This window comes from Dermacentor albipictus, chromosome 10 (genome assembly GCF_038994185.2).
Source record: "Dermacentor albipictus isolate Rhodes 1998 colony chromosome 10, USDA_Dalb.pri_finalv2, whole genome shotgun sequence".
In the NCBI taxonomy this organism is placed as follows: Eukaryota; Metazoa; Arthropoda; class Arachnida; order Ixodida; family Ixodidae; genus Dermacentor; species Dermacentor albipictus.
This window is the reverse complement of record NC_091830.1, coordinates 11,070,857-11,088,317: the sequence shown is the minus strand read 5'-3', so window position 1 is coordinate 11,088,317 and position 17,461 is coordinate 11,070,857. Positions and strand designations below refer to the sequence as shown.

Below are 17,461 nucleotides of genomic sequence, written 5' to 3'. Positions count from 1 at the left end.
TGGCAGGTTCCAGAGTAATGTTCATTGCCACTACACTTGGCACAAGCCAGCCAGCCTCGACATCCTGTGAACTGTGGCGAAACCTTTGGTACTTGGAGCATCTGAGGGGATTTGGCACATATAGCCTAACGCGAGTCTTCCACTGCCCGGCCTCGATGGACTCAGGTAGTACACTTGAGACGAAAGTAAGTACTAGGTGTTTGGTCTGAATTTCTTTTCCGTCCTACCTCATTTTAATGCGTTTGACACTTGTAAAGTTTTGACCACACGAACCATGCAGGAGTTTAGCTCCAGACAGCTCCAACAAATCAGCATTGGAGACGACGCCACCTGTCGTATTGACGGTATAGTGCTGGGCCAGTGTTACTGGAACAGCCCCAAAGGATTTATTCGGTTTCTGACTGGGCAGCTCCAGTAGAAGATAACTGCTTGCCATTTTCGATGCTTTCTAACCAGATCCGAAGATTTCAGTCAGAGATATCGAGACGAGAAAGGACGAGATCATTCTCACCAGCTTCATCAAAATGGATGACGTGAAAGTAGGGAAAGTACTGCGTTGGGTTTCCCGAAAACTGAAAGATTTCGGTGGGCCCTCGTTTAAGAGTGCGACCAGGAAGTGGGGTAAAGAAGTTGCCCTTGATACAGATAATAAATTTCGCCAGCGCCACCAGCCACTCAGAACGGAACTTAACGAGAGGACACTGATAGCATTCAAAGGGTATGTCCATACGTCAGCTGTACGATACTACTATAATCAAATATGGTATATCCAAGGTTGTCTACCCACAAAAAGTTAAGCCTTGCTGCCCAGAAAACTGGAAGTAAAAAGAAATGAGGAGAAGACAGGAAAGCTTCAGAGTGAGGGGAAAAGACAAACATTGGAGAGAAGAGTAGGAAAAGGGAACTACTGATTTCCCCCGGGTGGGTAAGTCCAGTATTGCCGTTTACGTGAAGGGGAGGAAAAGAGGTATGTTGCCGTCGCCGAGAGGCCGGGAAGGTCCAAACACCCGGCATTTGCTCAACCTTTAGGATCTCCTTTTCCCCGGACACGGCTAAGGAGCCCACGGTTAGACGCGGGAGGGTCCAAACCTCGCGTGGTCGGGTACGTGGTGTAGCAACACACCAGACGCCTGCTGACACAGGCGTCCCTGCGGGGGTGGACCACTGTTAGTTGCTCTATACATGTACATAAAACATTCACATGAACGCTTTTCTCAGCTCTCCCACCCCCTCTCTATACCTCTACCACGTGAGCAGCGTCCCACACTGAAAAATGGCCAGTTTTCCGCTCTTGAAGGTCGGCCTTACAATATACGCAGTCACTTCTCCGAAGTGGAGCCCTCGATCAACTTACGTGCGAAATGGTCGAACTTATCAATCACTTCAGTGATAAAAGCCATGACATCTGTTTTCAATGGATAGCAGAGCGTCGCAGTATCATCGCAAATTATGGCCCACATAGATCAGCTCGGACGTCAAACCAGAAAAATCGCTGCACAGCCCTTCCTCTCTCAAGGACAGACGTTGCGAGACAGCTTCGCATTCTTGCCCGCACGCTCTCGTTAGCTGGGTCAAAATACCGCACAAAAACGGTGCACCATACGGCATAGAATAAACCCTTCACTGGAACTCGGACCTTCGGCTGGACTGCACCGGCATGAAACGTATCTTCATTGTCGGTTGTGGCTAGAAGTTGACTTCACGAAAGCTTATGCAGCACTTATTGGAATGGCTGACAATCCTGAGTGTGATATCTACAGATGCGAAGAGAACATTCACCAACTAGTGTACCCCTTTCTTCAGTTTGAAGCACAAGGGAATGTATGCCCAAGTTATTCAGGAAACTAAGTGATCGTCCTGTGATTGAAAATACAATATTAGAACATTGTCCCCACCGATTATCGGCTCAGAAGACTGTGAAGGCAGTTTTGTGCTTTCTGAGAACGCTAGGTTTGAGCAAGTCCTTTGACTCCGTAGTCCTGTTCTCGCACGTGTCTCTCGCCCCTTCTCTTTCCCCTTTCTTCTTCTGTCTTTCTTCCTTCTTTCTATTCCTCTCATCCCTTCCCCCAGCGTGAGACAGTGAACCGGACGGTGGACTGGCTGAAATTTCTTCTTTTCTATCGCTCTCTTATGCACTATTTTCCACTTTGAAGAAATCAGGAATATAGACGGACTCTATCCATATGTTTAAGAAGATTGTAGTAGCATGTGCTATCGTCATTATGCTAGCTCGCCTACAGCATGGGCGCCATCACAAAGTCGTACGAGATATGGGTTATAGAAACGTCAAATTGATAAATGAGAGCCTGCAAAGTCGCCGGCGGCGCCCTCGCGCACACCTGTCGTGACGTCACAATATAACTACCCATATAGTTCGCGCGGCTATATTCGGACCTATCTTTTTTTGTAATTTTCCGACAGACAATACTATTCACCTTCTTGCTCAAATTCGCGCTTGTTTTCTACTGTGTGCACACCTCGTCATCGCAGTCCGATTGTCATGAATTTCAGCGCTGCAGAAATGGACAGCGGCAGAATTCAAATACGTTAAAGGGCCCCTCACCAGGCCCCACAGCAAATTTTGGTTATACGCTGGAAGTTGTTAGGTGTCCTCTAATGAGCGTTCTGCCACAAGAATATTTCAGATCGGCTCATTAATAGCCGAGACAGAAATATTTCTGTGCCGCCAACCAATGATTTCAGCCGGTGGGCTCCACTGCCAAGCAAGACGCTCTCCCCACTCGCCCGTCTTGCATTCGGAAGCGAAATTCCTTCCCTGCATTCTCCCATAGCAGACCTCGAGAATCGCGTGACACATACGTCACAGGCCCCGCCTTCACTTTTTTTGTCTTCGCTTTTTTTTATTACGGCCCAATGCATTTCCGCTGACGACGTCGTGCGCTAGCTGAGAAGGTATTCTGTAGGAGTCCACCTAGTGGACTGTCCCTTGCGGCCGCTGCTGATTGGCTGCGGCCGCTCGTCTACACACACAAACACACACACACACAGTGTGTGTCGGTTCAGTGTGTGGAGGTTCAGTGCCTCTTGAAATGAAGAGGCCACCCACCACGGGTAAAGGTTTCGCTTACTCAGAACAATACCGTTTACTCAACCTCAACATCCCAATGCTCGTGAATGGGCTGTCAGGCGCGTACGGCTTGTGCTGGCTGCGTGCTCCAGAGAAGGGAGTAAGGCTCGCCCATTGCGCACTAACAACCATTCCGTAGAGCTTCCACTCCGTACGCCTGGTCGGCCCGGACAAAGAGCCGTTTCAAATTAAGTTTTATTCATTGATTTTCCGTAGGCCTCGCGCGGAAAGCGATCAGAGGAAGACAAGGACTCCTCCTTCTCTTTTCCGATTGGCTGATGAGTCCCGTGGTTTCCGCTACAGGGCACGGTGTTGGCGATATGATGTTTTCCACAAGAGCAGCTCGGTCACGGCACAAAAGAAGCTTAAGCGTATCCCACTCCGGTGTTGGCAACCGCAGGGTGATTACCCTACCAGGACTTTAGGCATTTTCATTGCTTAGTCCCCATTTTCTTCACAAAACACGGTAGCTTTTCATTACAAGTCAGACATTCTATGATGAGCTCGCAGTTAATCCTCGGAAATTTGAGACCATGAAACATCTAGTCTAAAATCAATACGCTCAGGTTTTGGTGGGCATGCTCATGAATTCGCCGGATAATATAGGTAGATGATCATCGCGTATGACCTTGTCGAGCCAGCCATTGAAATGAAAAGGATCGACAGTGTCTTATAAAAGGCAAGTTTACAGCAACTGGCAGACGTTTATCTCTGGAATAAAGCTGCAAGTACTGCAGCAGTCTTCTGTTATGCTGGCTAAGGGATCAGCCAAGTTTACTTGGAGATACAGCCTGTAGGAACCACATCAAATCCTCAGGAGGTAGGCAAATGAAGCTTCGCTGCGAGGCTGGGCGTCATTGTAAAGCCGTAAATAAATAATGATTGAAGTAGCCTCCAGCTGAGATACGAAAGGATGGCCCCACAAGTACTCTAAGCAGCAACTGCGTTTCCCATAAATGATCCACACATATTACGAGTGAGCAACACACCCAACTCGCCGTTTGGCCAACAAGTCATTCGAGTAGTATGTTTTCAACCTCCACTACCTATAGTCAACTAGAATATATATTCTAGTTCACTATACCCTTACCCTAATCCCGCTCTCTTTTCATGCTCTTTCTTGTGCAGCGAGGGACCTATAACGCAAAACTATTTCAAGCTGTTTTTATGCCAATATCCTAACGTCAAGTTTAGCTAACTGCTGATGCAAGCATCGGGAAGTGACCTGCGCCATTGTTGAACCACCCAATCAAACGTTCTACTCGTTTATAGGAGCACACTTTTGTTTGCTTTGAAATCGAATACGATTGCCTACCCTAAGTGACAAGCCATTTTTTTTATTTATTAGCTGACAAGAGATGAGGAGCACGCAAAAGTGGAAATTGTTTCGAGCGGGCCGAGGTAGCGGAGCGAAAGTATGACCGCTTGACGAGGGTGGTGCCGGCGTCGGAGGTTGGTCCGTTTCCCCTTTCTTAGATTGCTGTAGCTTATGTGTAACCATGGTGGTATTTAGCGGAACGTTAAAAACGCCGTTAACGCGGATCCTCAGAGAAGAAGAGTTGGCAGAGCGGTGTTTTATACGCGCAGAAAAGGCTCGACAGCGTTATACTGCCGCGAGAAAGCTTTTTTCTATACTTAAATAACTCCGTTCTTCCTGGCAGCTCCGATTAGCCAGAGTCAGAGTGACCCGCAGGTAGACGTCGTGTATTCATTTGGAAAGGGACATGCTCTACCTATCCGGAAAAAAAAGTTGTGTACGGTACTTTAGGCCATCTTTAATATGTACACATCAGTTTGACGTGATGAGTTTTCGAGGCTTTGTGATGTCGCGTGGCAGAAAAGCGAGGTTAGCGCAGGCCGAAAACTTTTGACCGATAGCAGAGGGCTAATTGTGAAAAACGTGTGGAATCAGAAAAAAGACCCAGGTGTCCTTAGCTATCAACTAACAGACGCCAAGTCAAAAGCCTTGTAAAGCCTACTGTAATTCATCCTAATCTATCTTAATCCACCCTAATCCACCTTTTTCCTTTATGTCCACTTCAGTAAGCTTAAACCACCTTAATCCTCGTTAATACACCTTCATTTACACTAATTCATCTTTAAACGCGTTAATCCAGTCACTAATTTATCATTAAATTACTTTAGGAATTATTAATCCTCTGTCATACATGGCTAGACATGCCGTCCTGACTTTCGTACTTCACACCATCCTGCCGTCCTGACTTTCGTACTGTGATTCGTATCTGACAACTCGACCTTGACACAGAGAGATGTAAGGCTTTCGCCTTAACTATTATTTTTATTTTGTTGTGGCTAATCATACGAGACATGGTGTGGAGAAATGACATCAAACGAAGAGTTTTCGCGGTTTTCGTGACGTCGCGTTAAAGTCGGGCGAAATGGGGATCACGCTGAAAACGTTTGACCAGTTGTGGTGGACTGATTGCAGCAATGCAATAGAAATGCTTGGAATGGCTGTACGTTACTGCACACGAGTAGTGGCATGCAATGTCATGCTCGAGACATTGTCGTCACTTGCGGGGTTTTGACGACAATGGTCATGGCCATAATTTCGGTGCATGCACACGACACGCTCTCTTTCGGCGGCAGCCGCGCGCCTTGTCGTAATCCAATGGTGAACATGCAAAAAGAAGACCACATCTCACGAAAAAAATTAGTTATCGAAAAAAAAATGCGCGGATATACATACTAGAGATCCACTGCGACATACGGGTGAATATTAGCAAGCCGTAAAAAGAAAACTCAGCGAAAGCCCACCTGGTGGAGTGCTCCCTTACTGCACCAAAGCCTTGTGTCTAATAGAGGGCGAGGCGGTGAAACTGCGTCTGCTGTTGCATGCGAATTCCGTGTTTCTTAAGATCATGGGCAATCAGTTGAACGGTAGCTCACGAGATTGGGGAAGACTCATGAAACAGAGAAGTCGTCATCCACCCGCCTTGTAGCACGAAGTCGCGAAAAAGACCCATACCATTTTCTCAGAAAGTGAGCTTTCTATAGTGAAAAAAAAATTGCACTGGTCAGATGATCAATACCGACATAAGCGTGCTTTCTGGACGGTCGTTCTCCAATCTAGGCTAACCAAGAGGCTGTGAGATTACCGAGGCCGTAGTAGTTAACAACTGGAAGTGAACACAGAACATGGAAGATTACTTTTGTAAGGTTTCTTTTGTAGCTTGGCACTAGAATTCGGCGAAAGTAATTTTTTCTCTTTCTTGTCTTCACATTCTGGAAAATCATTTGCTCAGGTGGAAATCATTTGAAGGTTGTCCAGGCGTACAAGAAGGGGTTGCTAAAGCTTGGGCAAGACCACAGTATACTACACATATGCGCTATACTTTATTTTGGATCAATTACACTTTGGAATTTCTAAAGAGCTAATTAAGGAAATACTGATGGGTGTGAAGTCTGAAGGAAATCAGCGAGAACGGATGGTAGTGTGGCACATTCTTTGTGTTTTTCGTGCGACTGCACTTTAGAAACGTATAATCTACTTTAAGGGAAAACTGAGTTCGCGCTCTGCCATGCGCAAAATATTTCGCATGACATGACAAAGTCCTTTACATTGCAGAAGGGATGTAAGTTGGGCTTACTGGTAAGTACATAAGAAAATGGGCGGGGACGGCGTGACAGGGTGAAAGCATATCAGACAACGCCAACGCAGACGTGAAGAGAGAGGACAAGGACAGACGTCACTCGTGCTGTATCTCTTTGTCGCGCCTTCTCGTTATGTCCCCAGGATGCATTAACCAGTACCTTTCTATAAATAAACCAGGTTTTTGTGGAGTAGACGAGACACTCACCAGTAGGGGTGAGACGAGCGGGTGAGATACTCGAACATCTTATTTTTCTCTACAACGCTCGAGCAACATCTGGCCTTTCACTTGGGCATTGTTGTGTAACCATATGACGTACAGGAAGTGGCGTAAATTGTTAAGAATTAGACTTGCCGGGGTTTTTCTTGGCGTATAAAAGGAAGCCTTTCTGAAGCGAGCTCTCGCCGTCCGACACTGACCGCAGACTACCATGTCGACGCGCATAGGTATTTCGCTTGCAACTGCTGCCATCTGCGCTTTCTGCTTTTGTCCCAGCTTCACACAGGCACAGTATTACCCAGAATTGCGCTACGATCTGCAAAAGTATCAAGATGCATTTGCGGTAAGCGCTTTCGTTTCATATCGACTGATGCACGGAGTGAATTGATGTTCTATATCAAGGAGGCAACCCGTGTACTTGAGGGCCATAATAGTATGCTATACCACTGTGGTATACACTGAATTCTCGCGTACGTCCTACTTTGAGTAATGTCAACATTCCGTGCAAAGTTCCGATACTATGTGTAGCAATGGTGCAGTTGGCCTTTATTTTTCGTTTCTCGCTAGCAGGCGGTGAAGGCAGGTGAACACATTGTTAACCAGCGTTTTGCTAAGCTCGTCATGCAGGGCAATGACAGGGACATGAGTGACATGAATTTGCGTGCTCTAGTTAGCACACCTCGCATTCCCTTAGAATGTGTTGATCTTCGTAATTCTACTAAGCAAAAAAAATTACAAGAAAGTGTTTCTGTGTGTTTTTTTGTGTGCGTGTGTGTGGTTGTTGAGCCTTTACACGGTTCCTTCCTCTGCATAGTGAACCACAACTTCAGCACGTTTTCCCAAGCAGCAGATGTTTGCTCTAGCGGCAGCTTTATGGCAGTTGTATCGAGCGCCTTGATCATAGCGAATTACAAACCATGGAAAATATACTTTTAGCACTTTGGCGATCACTTGTATGCGCTTCATCAGTATGGCGAGTTCATGCGCAACATCAGTGATGTTGCAGCCAACTCTGGCGCTTCACGTTATTCGGGAGCTTTCCAACAACTACCACAACTAACGTCTGCTCAAAGTGCGATGCATGTACTTGATGCAACGAGTGCAGCGCTGGCATGCCCCACTGAGCACCAGAATGCTCCACAAGACAACATTCTTTCATGTTCCGAATATCCAAAAGGGGCCTCACTGAATGCAAGTACGAGATATTGCGTACTCCAGTCGAACAACTATGTGTGAAATGTTACAAACTTCAGCCTACTTTTAACAGCAAAGCTATTTCAGCTTTCAGTTCCACCGTGGAGCGTTACCAGAAAACTGCCCAGCTATGCGGAGCCTCGTGTTGCCTAGCAACCAGCTGCGAGAGCACCGAGTGACCGCCCTCGCACCCCATGAGCGTAGGGCGGAGTCATGACCTCTACTCCACGCGTACGTGCTGCTGCCATGGGAAGACAGAAGAAAGTCTGGACGCCCGAAGAAGAAGCGGCTTAGCAAGAAGAGCACCATACTGCAAAGCGAGAAGCGATGCGTCGCCACCCAGCGGAACCGGAACACCGCACCGAAGCTGCGGCTGAGAAGAGGCGATGCTGAGTCGAGGATCCCGAGTTTCAGTCCATGGAATGCAACAGTCGGCGCCTGAACCCTTGACGTCGCCGAGAAAGCGATCCGGGCCTGCGACTGCTCGAAAACTTCCAGCCGTGATGACCGCTGTGATGTGTGGGGGGACCGACGAGAGCGTGAATGAGACTAAGTGCAGCCATGCATAACTTTACCAAGCCTATATACAACTTTGCAAATCCTAGCATATTCTCGCTGAAATCTGAAGAAGGCACAGCAACTCGAACGATGCTTACTTGGGTCACGTTCATTTATTTAAGCACAAAAAACTGCGTTATCGCGGCCTGCTTCTTTGTGTTGATCGCATACCGTATCACGCCCTGTTCCACAGTTTGCAAACACTCAACAAAGGCAAACCCACTGCCCTCAATAGCACTGCACGTTGAATAATCTCGAGCATGGTCTTTAACGTCAGTGCCACTCTTTTTTTCACATTCATCGCCATCACAGCACTACACACACCCGCGCACCGCACTCGACACGACCACCGAAAGAGCCTCCACACAACGCTACGACGGCCACGCCACTGCTAACACTAAAACGCAAAAGCAACATTCGATCACGCCGCTGCTGAAGCGGCGCTGTCAGCGGTTGTGAGATGCGGACGATTTCTTTGGCTGTCAACTCTCGATGACGACGTGGCATCTGTGGAGCTGCCAGCGCCTGCGAGGTAGTCCTGAACGTTTGCTGCACCGCACAATAGAGCTGTAGTGCAACGAAGCCTGCCGCCTACTAGTAAAGGGAGGTAGGGCTTGGCGTCGCGAAGTTCGTTATATCCGTTTTATGCCAAACCGCGTTCGCTAAAGGAAGTTAAAAATACATGTGTTTGACAGAAATATTTCGGGAGAGTTCGATATATTCAATAATTCGTTATATGCGTGTTCGTTATATCGAGGTTTGACTCCATATCCCGTTGGTGTGAAAACTGGCTTATGTCCCTAAATGTTTCGAAGTGCTGCTATATCCGTTTCGCCAGAAAGCGTAAACCCATGCACCCAAATTATCACATTAATGGTCAGCCCCTTGCCACAGTTAACGAAAATAAATACCTTGGAGAGACCTTTTCTTCAGATTTGTCATGAAATCGTCACGTTGAATGTATAACTCAGAAGGCGGGTCGCGTTCTTAGCTTTATCAATAGAAATTTCAAGCATGCCCCGCAACACGTTAGGGAAACACTATACGTAACCAATGTCTGGCCTATCCTTGAGTATGCCTGCGTTGTGTGGGACCTCACACACAGCTTCTCATTATTAGCTTAGAAGCTATTCAGAACCGCGCCGCTCACTTTGTAACTAGTTACCAATTTCCCAGCAGCATCTCCGATATTAAACATCGAATGAGCTGGGTGGACATTTCCTTGCGCCGTGAATGACTTCGCCTCCTATTTTTGCGGGACATACTGTGCAATGAAACACCGTTAGCTAAAAGTAGATATTTACAGGCACCGAGTTACATGTCTGAGCGACGAGATCACAGCTTAAAGATTAAAGAAACTTTGACCCTCACGGCTGTTTATAAGAACTGTTTTTTTCTCCGCGCACTATCAGTGAGTGGAACCGGCTGCGTCCTGACATTGTTGTAACTGCTGCTCATCGTGCAAGGTTTTCCGATATGCTTAGTGAGTAGATTTAGCTTGTTCATTTGTTTTGTCCAGTGACTGTTTGCCTGTGTTTGTTGCTTGTGTTTATTTATTACTTTGGTGCAATGAAGTGTTTGTCTACCTTGCCACAGCCTTTACCATAATGCCCATCAGGACGCTGTATTTTATGCGCGTATTTATTAAATTTACAACTTTGGTGCTGTCAAGTGTTCCTTTATTTTGCCTCGTCCCCCCTACTGTAACGCCCACTCAGGCGATATGCAGGTACTTGAATAATAATAATAATAATAATAATAATAATAATAATAATAATAATAATAATAATAATAATAATAATAATAATAATAATAATAATAATAATAATAATAAAATTGACATTTCTAGTATTTTAAATCCGGTGGAGCCCATCTCAATATAGACGTCACATTAATACGATTGACATTGAAGGAATGTAGCAACGTGCCATATTGCCAGCACCGAAAAGCGTATGCAGCCAGCCTGCTCTGTCGCGCGTAGATGGATGGATGGATGGATGTTATGAGCGTCCCATTTGGAACGGGGCGGTAAGTTGCACCACCAAGCTCCTGCTATTATACTACCTAATGTTCTACCTAGGTTAAAAAAGAAAACAAGAAAAAAAACCCTATGAACTCCCACGACCAAATTTTCTGACCCCCTATTGAGAACTTTGCTTTTGTACGTCTCTGTTTTTTGTCGTTTCCTTACTTTTCTTCCCCCAATCTTCCCATCTCCTCTTACGCCGCGCCATCTAGTAGTGGTGCCGTAAAGCCCACACGTGGCACGGACCTTACGGTGTCAATAATTTGCTATCGCAATTGAAGCTTCGGCGTTCGGGCGAAACTGCGACATTGTTTTTGTTTCTCAACTTTCGTAATTGCTAAGCGCCATCTATTCTAAGGGCAAGAAGCGTGCGGTAGATTTGGAAATTGCACAACTCGGAAAACGCGTGCCAGCCCTCTCCTAAGCCTATTTCACGAGCCGCGTTTCTGTGATACAGAAAGCTCCTGCTCGCCTCTCGCCACTGTCACGAAATGTTTGCTTCATATACTGGGACTTTCAGCTGGGCCTCTGAGCTCAGGTGCTGCAGCAGTTCTCAGTGGCAGTGTTACAGCGTCCGCTGACGCATCTTTGGAGCCGAAAGCTGGCCTAGATGCCGTATATGCTTAGATGTCGTACATGCCCAGATGCTGTAGTTGCCCAGATGTCGTATATGGCCAGATGCCGCATATGCTTAGATGCCGCATATGCCTGGAAACCGTTTATGCCTAGAAACCGTTTATGCCTAGAAACCGTTTATGCCTACATGCCGTAGATACGGCATATTGTAATGGAATCACAATAGAGTAGAGGTTAGTCTGCACAGATTCATTGTTAAGGAGTTCTAAGAAACGGAATGAGAACGCTCTTGTAGTGTCTATGGTGTTTTGTGTCCCTTTGTTCACGCTCGTTAACACCAACACGGCCACTCTGCCAGCAGCGAGGGCACGCTCGTGCTGGGGCGATGATATCTCACGTAATGCACAGTATGGTAAACGGGAGCCGCAGACCAATATAAAATTTGCATTTACAATAACCTCATCGTTCATCTGACTCACTCTTGCTCCTGGTAGCATTTGGGTCACGACGGTATCCGTTGTGTACTCTGCGAGGATGGTTTAACGCTCCTTCGCGTTATATTGCCTTTGTTGCTTACTTAAAAACTTCAAATGGCAAGTAAACTCACATAGGTACGCGAACACCCTCTCACACACGCAAGACCCTCTTTTCCCACAAGTACTCTCTGCCAACTATTTATTCAACATATTGGTACCATGGCGATATATGCGCCATTGCCGTTCATTCTCGATACAGCATGACGCACTGGTTCTTTTTCCTATTTGTCAGAAAAACCTCCAAGACCAAACGTGGAGTTCATTTTAAAGTGACAATAAAGCCAGATATTAAGTCAGGCAAAACAGATAGAATAGCGCTTGAGAATTTCTAAGGAGTCAGTATTATGGCCAAGAGGTCCTTAATTATCGAGATATTGAAGTAAACGCAGAACATGAAGAGAGACTCTCCCGGGACATTCAAGCACTTTCCAGACGACGAAAGCACTCGGGTAAATTACGTCACTAGTACTCAGCCATTCGTTGCAAGACATCATTGTACTGCATTATAAGACGGAATAATACGTTACTCATCCAGTCCTATTCCATTTTTAGAAAAAGAAACTCACTGAAATTACCCTTGACAACGACCAAAACGGTCGAAAGGTTTCGTTGTCACTCGACTCTGCATCGCCCACGCTTTTGGGCTTCACAACTTTCCTGACCGCGTAGTTGCTGCGCTGGTTTTACTGGCTCACGAAACTCGCACAAACTGCAAGTAGCAGAGAATTGAGCTTCCGTGTGATGTCGCGGGATGCCCGAACGGTCTACGCCACTTGACCAAAAAGCACGTGAGGCGGCGAATCCACTGCTCTGGACGGATAGATCGATGGATGTTACGAGTGTCCCCTCTGGAACGGGGTGGTGGGTTGCGCCACCAAGCTCTTATTTTATTGTCTAAAGTCCTACCTATGTTAAAAAGGAAAAAAAAAGAAAAGGAAAGGACAATCACAAGCAATTCCCATCACCAAACTTTCCTAGCCTCTATTCGGTACTTTGTGTGTGCCTCCGTTGTTTGTCGTTTCCCTACTTTTCTTCCACCAATCTTCAAATTGCCTCTTATTATTCTCTATTGCGGTGATGTGTACTTTCCGCCTGCTCTCGCTGAACCCAAGGGATTCAAGGAGGCCAGTGATTCCTCAGTCGACCGCTGGGCAGATATCTTAACATTATAATAAAACATGCTACATCGTTTCTCTAGCTCTACTGCGGGAAGCACATGCTTCTTCTTCATTTTTATATGCCGCTTTATAATTTAGTGTTCCAAGACATCCTGATCTCACTTAGAAAAGTAATGAGCTTGCATTTGAGTTATCATAAATTGCTTATCATAAATTGCCTGAGTGTGCTCTCTGCATGCTTTCTGTCGTTCAGCGATCACTTCTCGAATCTCCCTGTTCCATCAGCTTTTCGGTTTCCTTTTTTCCTTTCCAACGAACATGCTTTTGTTCTCTTTCCGTATTTCTGTCGTTATTACACATAGGAGCTGACTATATTCGCACTCTATTTGGCCATTTGCCAAGTTCTCCCTTCACTCTCGTGACCATATTTGTTATTTGTTCAGCGTTCAAATTTGGACTGGCCATTTTGAACTGCTTGCTGTCTTTCCCAACTACACATACCGTTTTCAAAATGATGCGTTTATGGTCCCTCCATATGCTGCTATACCCATCCTCGTCAATGAGCATTTCTCTCAACTTATCATGAGTTCCTTCTGTAATCAGACAGTAATGAATGGTCGACTGCCGGTTTCTCACTTCCCACGTGATCTGTCCTTCAAACTGAGGCCCTGTATTCGCGATAAGGAGGTTATGTTGCTCACAGAGATATAACATTGACTTCCCGTTGTAGTCGGTATAACCATCTAGATCCTGTATGTGGGCATTCATGTCACCTAATAGGATAATTTCGGCATCATTCCCGGTCTCTTAATCTCAGCTCTTTTGGAGTCCATTAACTCTTGATTCTTCTATGTGCAATTATTTCCGGTCCACGAAAACGTTACGCCGAGCCAAGTTTTTTGCCCACTCATTGAACCTGATAACCAAAGATGCTCTTGACATTCTGAATTTACTCTTTTCCATTTGGCTCCATAATGGATGAGCATGCCGACTTCTCATCCCTTTCTTGGCGAATTAGTTCTGTTGCACCCTTTCTAAACATAATTGTCAATAATTGGCGGCTCTTCTGAGTCTCTAAGGTACGTTTCTGTAACCGCATACACCCCTATTTGTTCGCTATTTAACTGCTCCTAGTTTTCCTTTCTTCTGCCGCCCTGCATATTTATGTAGCCTACTAGGAATTGAGAAAGAGCATCGACCTCGGTGTTTCCGCTTTCCCTTTGTGGCCACATCAAGGTAGGTGCCGCTCATTCCCGCTACCCACTTCCCACGTTGCTCACGTTCCACGTGCTATGATGACACGCTATCTCCTGTCACGCCAGTAGACGGCGTTCCATCGTCACTGCCATTCTTGTCCCGATGGAGGCCCTGCTCAACAGCTTTATTTCTGTGTTGGCTCGGTGGCGCTGCTTGTAGGGCGCGGTTTTACTCTGACGAAACTGTGCTTTACGTTATTTTACTCCTTACTTTCTACGCCTTACTTTCTTTCCTTTCGTGCTTTCAACATCTCCTGCGGCTTTGACAACCGCCTGCCCTGAGTCAAAAGTGATCAGGACTACTCGCTTACACTTACTTACAGAGGGCAGCAAAGAGTGGTTATGGCGTATGCAAGGTGACCACTCCCCCGGTTGGGTGGCGGGAGAATTTATTTTCGAAAAAGGTATTCCGACGCTTCAGATGAAATTTTCTCGTAAACAAAGTGATTTTATGACTTGAAACATGCGTTGCGAGGTTTCTAGAATTGTATTTAAATAGTCTACGCTGACCTATTATTTCTGGCGAGAACACGCCTATGACTAAATTATGTCTCACTCCCACGTGAAAAATCACACATGCAACAAGATGCGCGTATTTACTTTCTTTTCTGTTTATTCTTTTAGCATGCTCCCTTAACTTTTCTTTCCAGGCTTATATAAGTAGATCAATTTGACCGAAAGATTTTCTACGCTCCGCTGAATATTGCCGCTTCAATTCTTCCACTAGTAATGTACCGTCTGGAATGACGACAGAACTCTTTTTCAGATTTGAATATATTTGCCAGATTTGGTAGTCTGGAAAAAGGGATGTATGGTATCGATTGTATGAGAAGCATGGAAGCCGTAAAGAAGATAGAATGGGGAGAAACCAGTAGTGGCTTGCGTTGCGGTTTTGTAGGCGTAGGTGCCGAATGGGAGAACTAGGCCCCAAATGGAGTGGTCGGATGTGATGTGCCTAGCGAGGATGTCACCGAGGGTGTGGTTAAAGTGTTCCGTAGTCCATTTCTTCTTCCTCTTCGTTCCTTCTTTCTATTCCCCTCCTCCCTTCCCCCAACGCAGCGTAGCAACCTGACTCTTGATTGGTTAGCATTTCTTTTTTTTTTATCGCTCTCTCACACCCTTTTTCCCACTTTGACATTCATAATGCTAACGTACTGAAAATCAAGAAATGGGGGCAAAGAATAGCAAAAGCACGAGTAGAGATGGGAGGATAATATTCATATTTTTAGCATGGTTAGTGGCCTGTGCTGTTGCTATTGTGCTAGCTGGCCCACTACATGCAAATTATCAAAAAATCTGAGATGTACGGCAGCAAGCGTTCTTGGAACAAATGGAAAGCTCTTGAGATACTCGAGCATTCTATAATTCTGTGCGACGCTTGACCAATCACTGGCCTTTAACCTGGGCATTGTTTTTTTAACCGCATGGTTTCTAGGATGCGGCGTAACATGTGAAAAAGCAGATTTTCTGAGGCCCTTTTTGGCGTATAAAAGAAAGCTTCTTCGAAGAGAGTTGTCGCTGTCCTACTCTGACCATAGACTTCCATGTCTGCGCTTAAGAGTACTTTGCTTGCAACTGCTGCCATCTACGCTTTTTGCTTGTGCCTCAGCTTCACACAGGCACAGTATTACCCAGAATTGCGATTCGATCTACAAAAGTATCAAGATCCATTGGTGGTAAGCGCTTTCGTTTCATATCGACTGATTCATTGGTGAGGTTAAACATCATAATTTTATTACTTTGCTCCTATTCAAGGGTGCGGGCATGGTATACCTTTCAAGAGACTTTTACGAGCGCACATCTCATTATTGTTTTGTTTATATGTGTTTGATGCTAATATTACGTAAAGTGAAATAACCATCGCCCTGAATGTTCAGAACATTTTAGTGTATTTCATGGCAAGGCTCTTTATTCATCTTATTGAAATGTTATTCTTGCTTACGCAGTGCCCAGAAACACCGGACAAATGTTACATGGTGTACAGAAATTACCCGTACGATCCATTCTACGGCGGAGCGGCGAAATGTGTCAATTTCCAGAGGCTTGGACCAAGCAAAGATTTCACGGTTCCGTCTAAGCTCTCATGGCGCGCTAACGGAGCTGGAACTCAGTCAGTGTAAGAGCTTTCGGTGATTTTCTGAACGAAGCTGTTCCAATGTGAAGCATTCTTCGCCTCTTACCAGGTAATATGAGGTAGGTATAGTTAGGTGACTATCCCGAAGCGTTTGGCACTTCTTCAACGAAGAACATTACGTGTCCGGTGATGATATTTGAACCAGGGTTCCCCAGCGCAACAGCTGGATGCTCTAAAGCCATTTAGACCACACATTGACGCATGACACGACGGAATAACAACCTTCCCACCTTCCTTCCCTCGCGAAAACAAGCGCCTTGAGACGGTTGACATGTGCGTCGCGTCGCATAGCATCAACTTGCCAGTACAGGCAACAAGTTTTCCGCATAGCTCTTCGAAGCGCTATGTGGCAATGCAAGGCCTTCGGGATTGATCCAGTTTGTCTTCGTGAAGGGCCCAGGCAGTAACGAAAGGGCTTGTGATGTTCCTTCTACGAAGTACAATGTCGCAAAAACACTCGCGTCATATGTAGTATCGCTCACCTTAAATAGACACGCCACCCCATGTTGCGGTACCTTTAGGAACCCCGAATGACGCTGGATCGCCAGGTACCTGTAAAATGTTTCGTATACAATACATTGATTACCCACGGTACGAGGCACATGAAGGGGCGAAGTCGCATGTGAGTGGAAACCCCTTTTGTTTCCGAACACCTGCCAGGACAGAGAGTCAAAACACACCAGACGACCAGAACCTGCAGCACCTGTCTTTGTCTTCCGTTACCCGCTGGTCTTGAGAACAATCGTTCGCTAGCCTATTCCTATTCGTTCGCTTGCCTGAATAGTTCAGCTATCGCTTACAATGGCTTATTGTGCGTACAACAGATCCGACTATCGAAACGTTGTGCAGCCTTTCTGAGGCATCTTATTCTTTTTTATAACCGTTATACTGCATATTTTCTCAGGTATGATTAGTGACACGGCACTGATCATCAATTCGATCTGCGCTCTTGTGAGATTATTATAACTTGGAGATCTGTGGGTTAGTTCGCGTTCTTCTCGAATGTACAATTTACCTACTCTAAGACGCAGTGTTGTCCAACGTGGCGGCAGCAGCAGCTCTCGATATTTTTGAGCGCCAATAAATGGTGATTTCATTAGGATTTTCTGGCATTAAACTTTCCTAAATAACATGAAGACAAA

The 17,461-nt window shown here is 45.8% G+C and overlaps 1 protein-coding gene across 1 annotated transcript in view; it reads left to right on the top strand.

The window, feature by feature from the left end:
* The window catches only part of LOC135917909 (uncharacterized), a 35,301-nt gene that overhangs the window by 14,395 nt on the left and 3,445 nt on the right, over positions 1–17,461 (top strand). Inside the window, exons 6-8 of the mRNA XM_070527595.1 lie at positions 457–539; positions 7,121–7,264; positions 16,132–16,301. Coding sequence (XP_070383696.1) covers positions 457–539; positions 7,121–7,264; positions 16,132–16,301 — 397 coding nt within the window. The remainder of the gene's footprint in view (positions 1–456; positions 540–7,120; positions 7,265–16,131; positions 16,302–17,461) is intronic.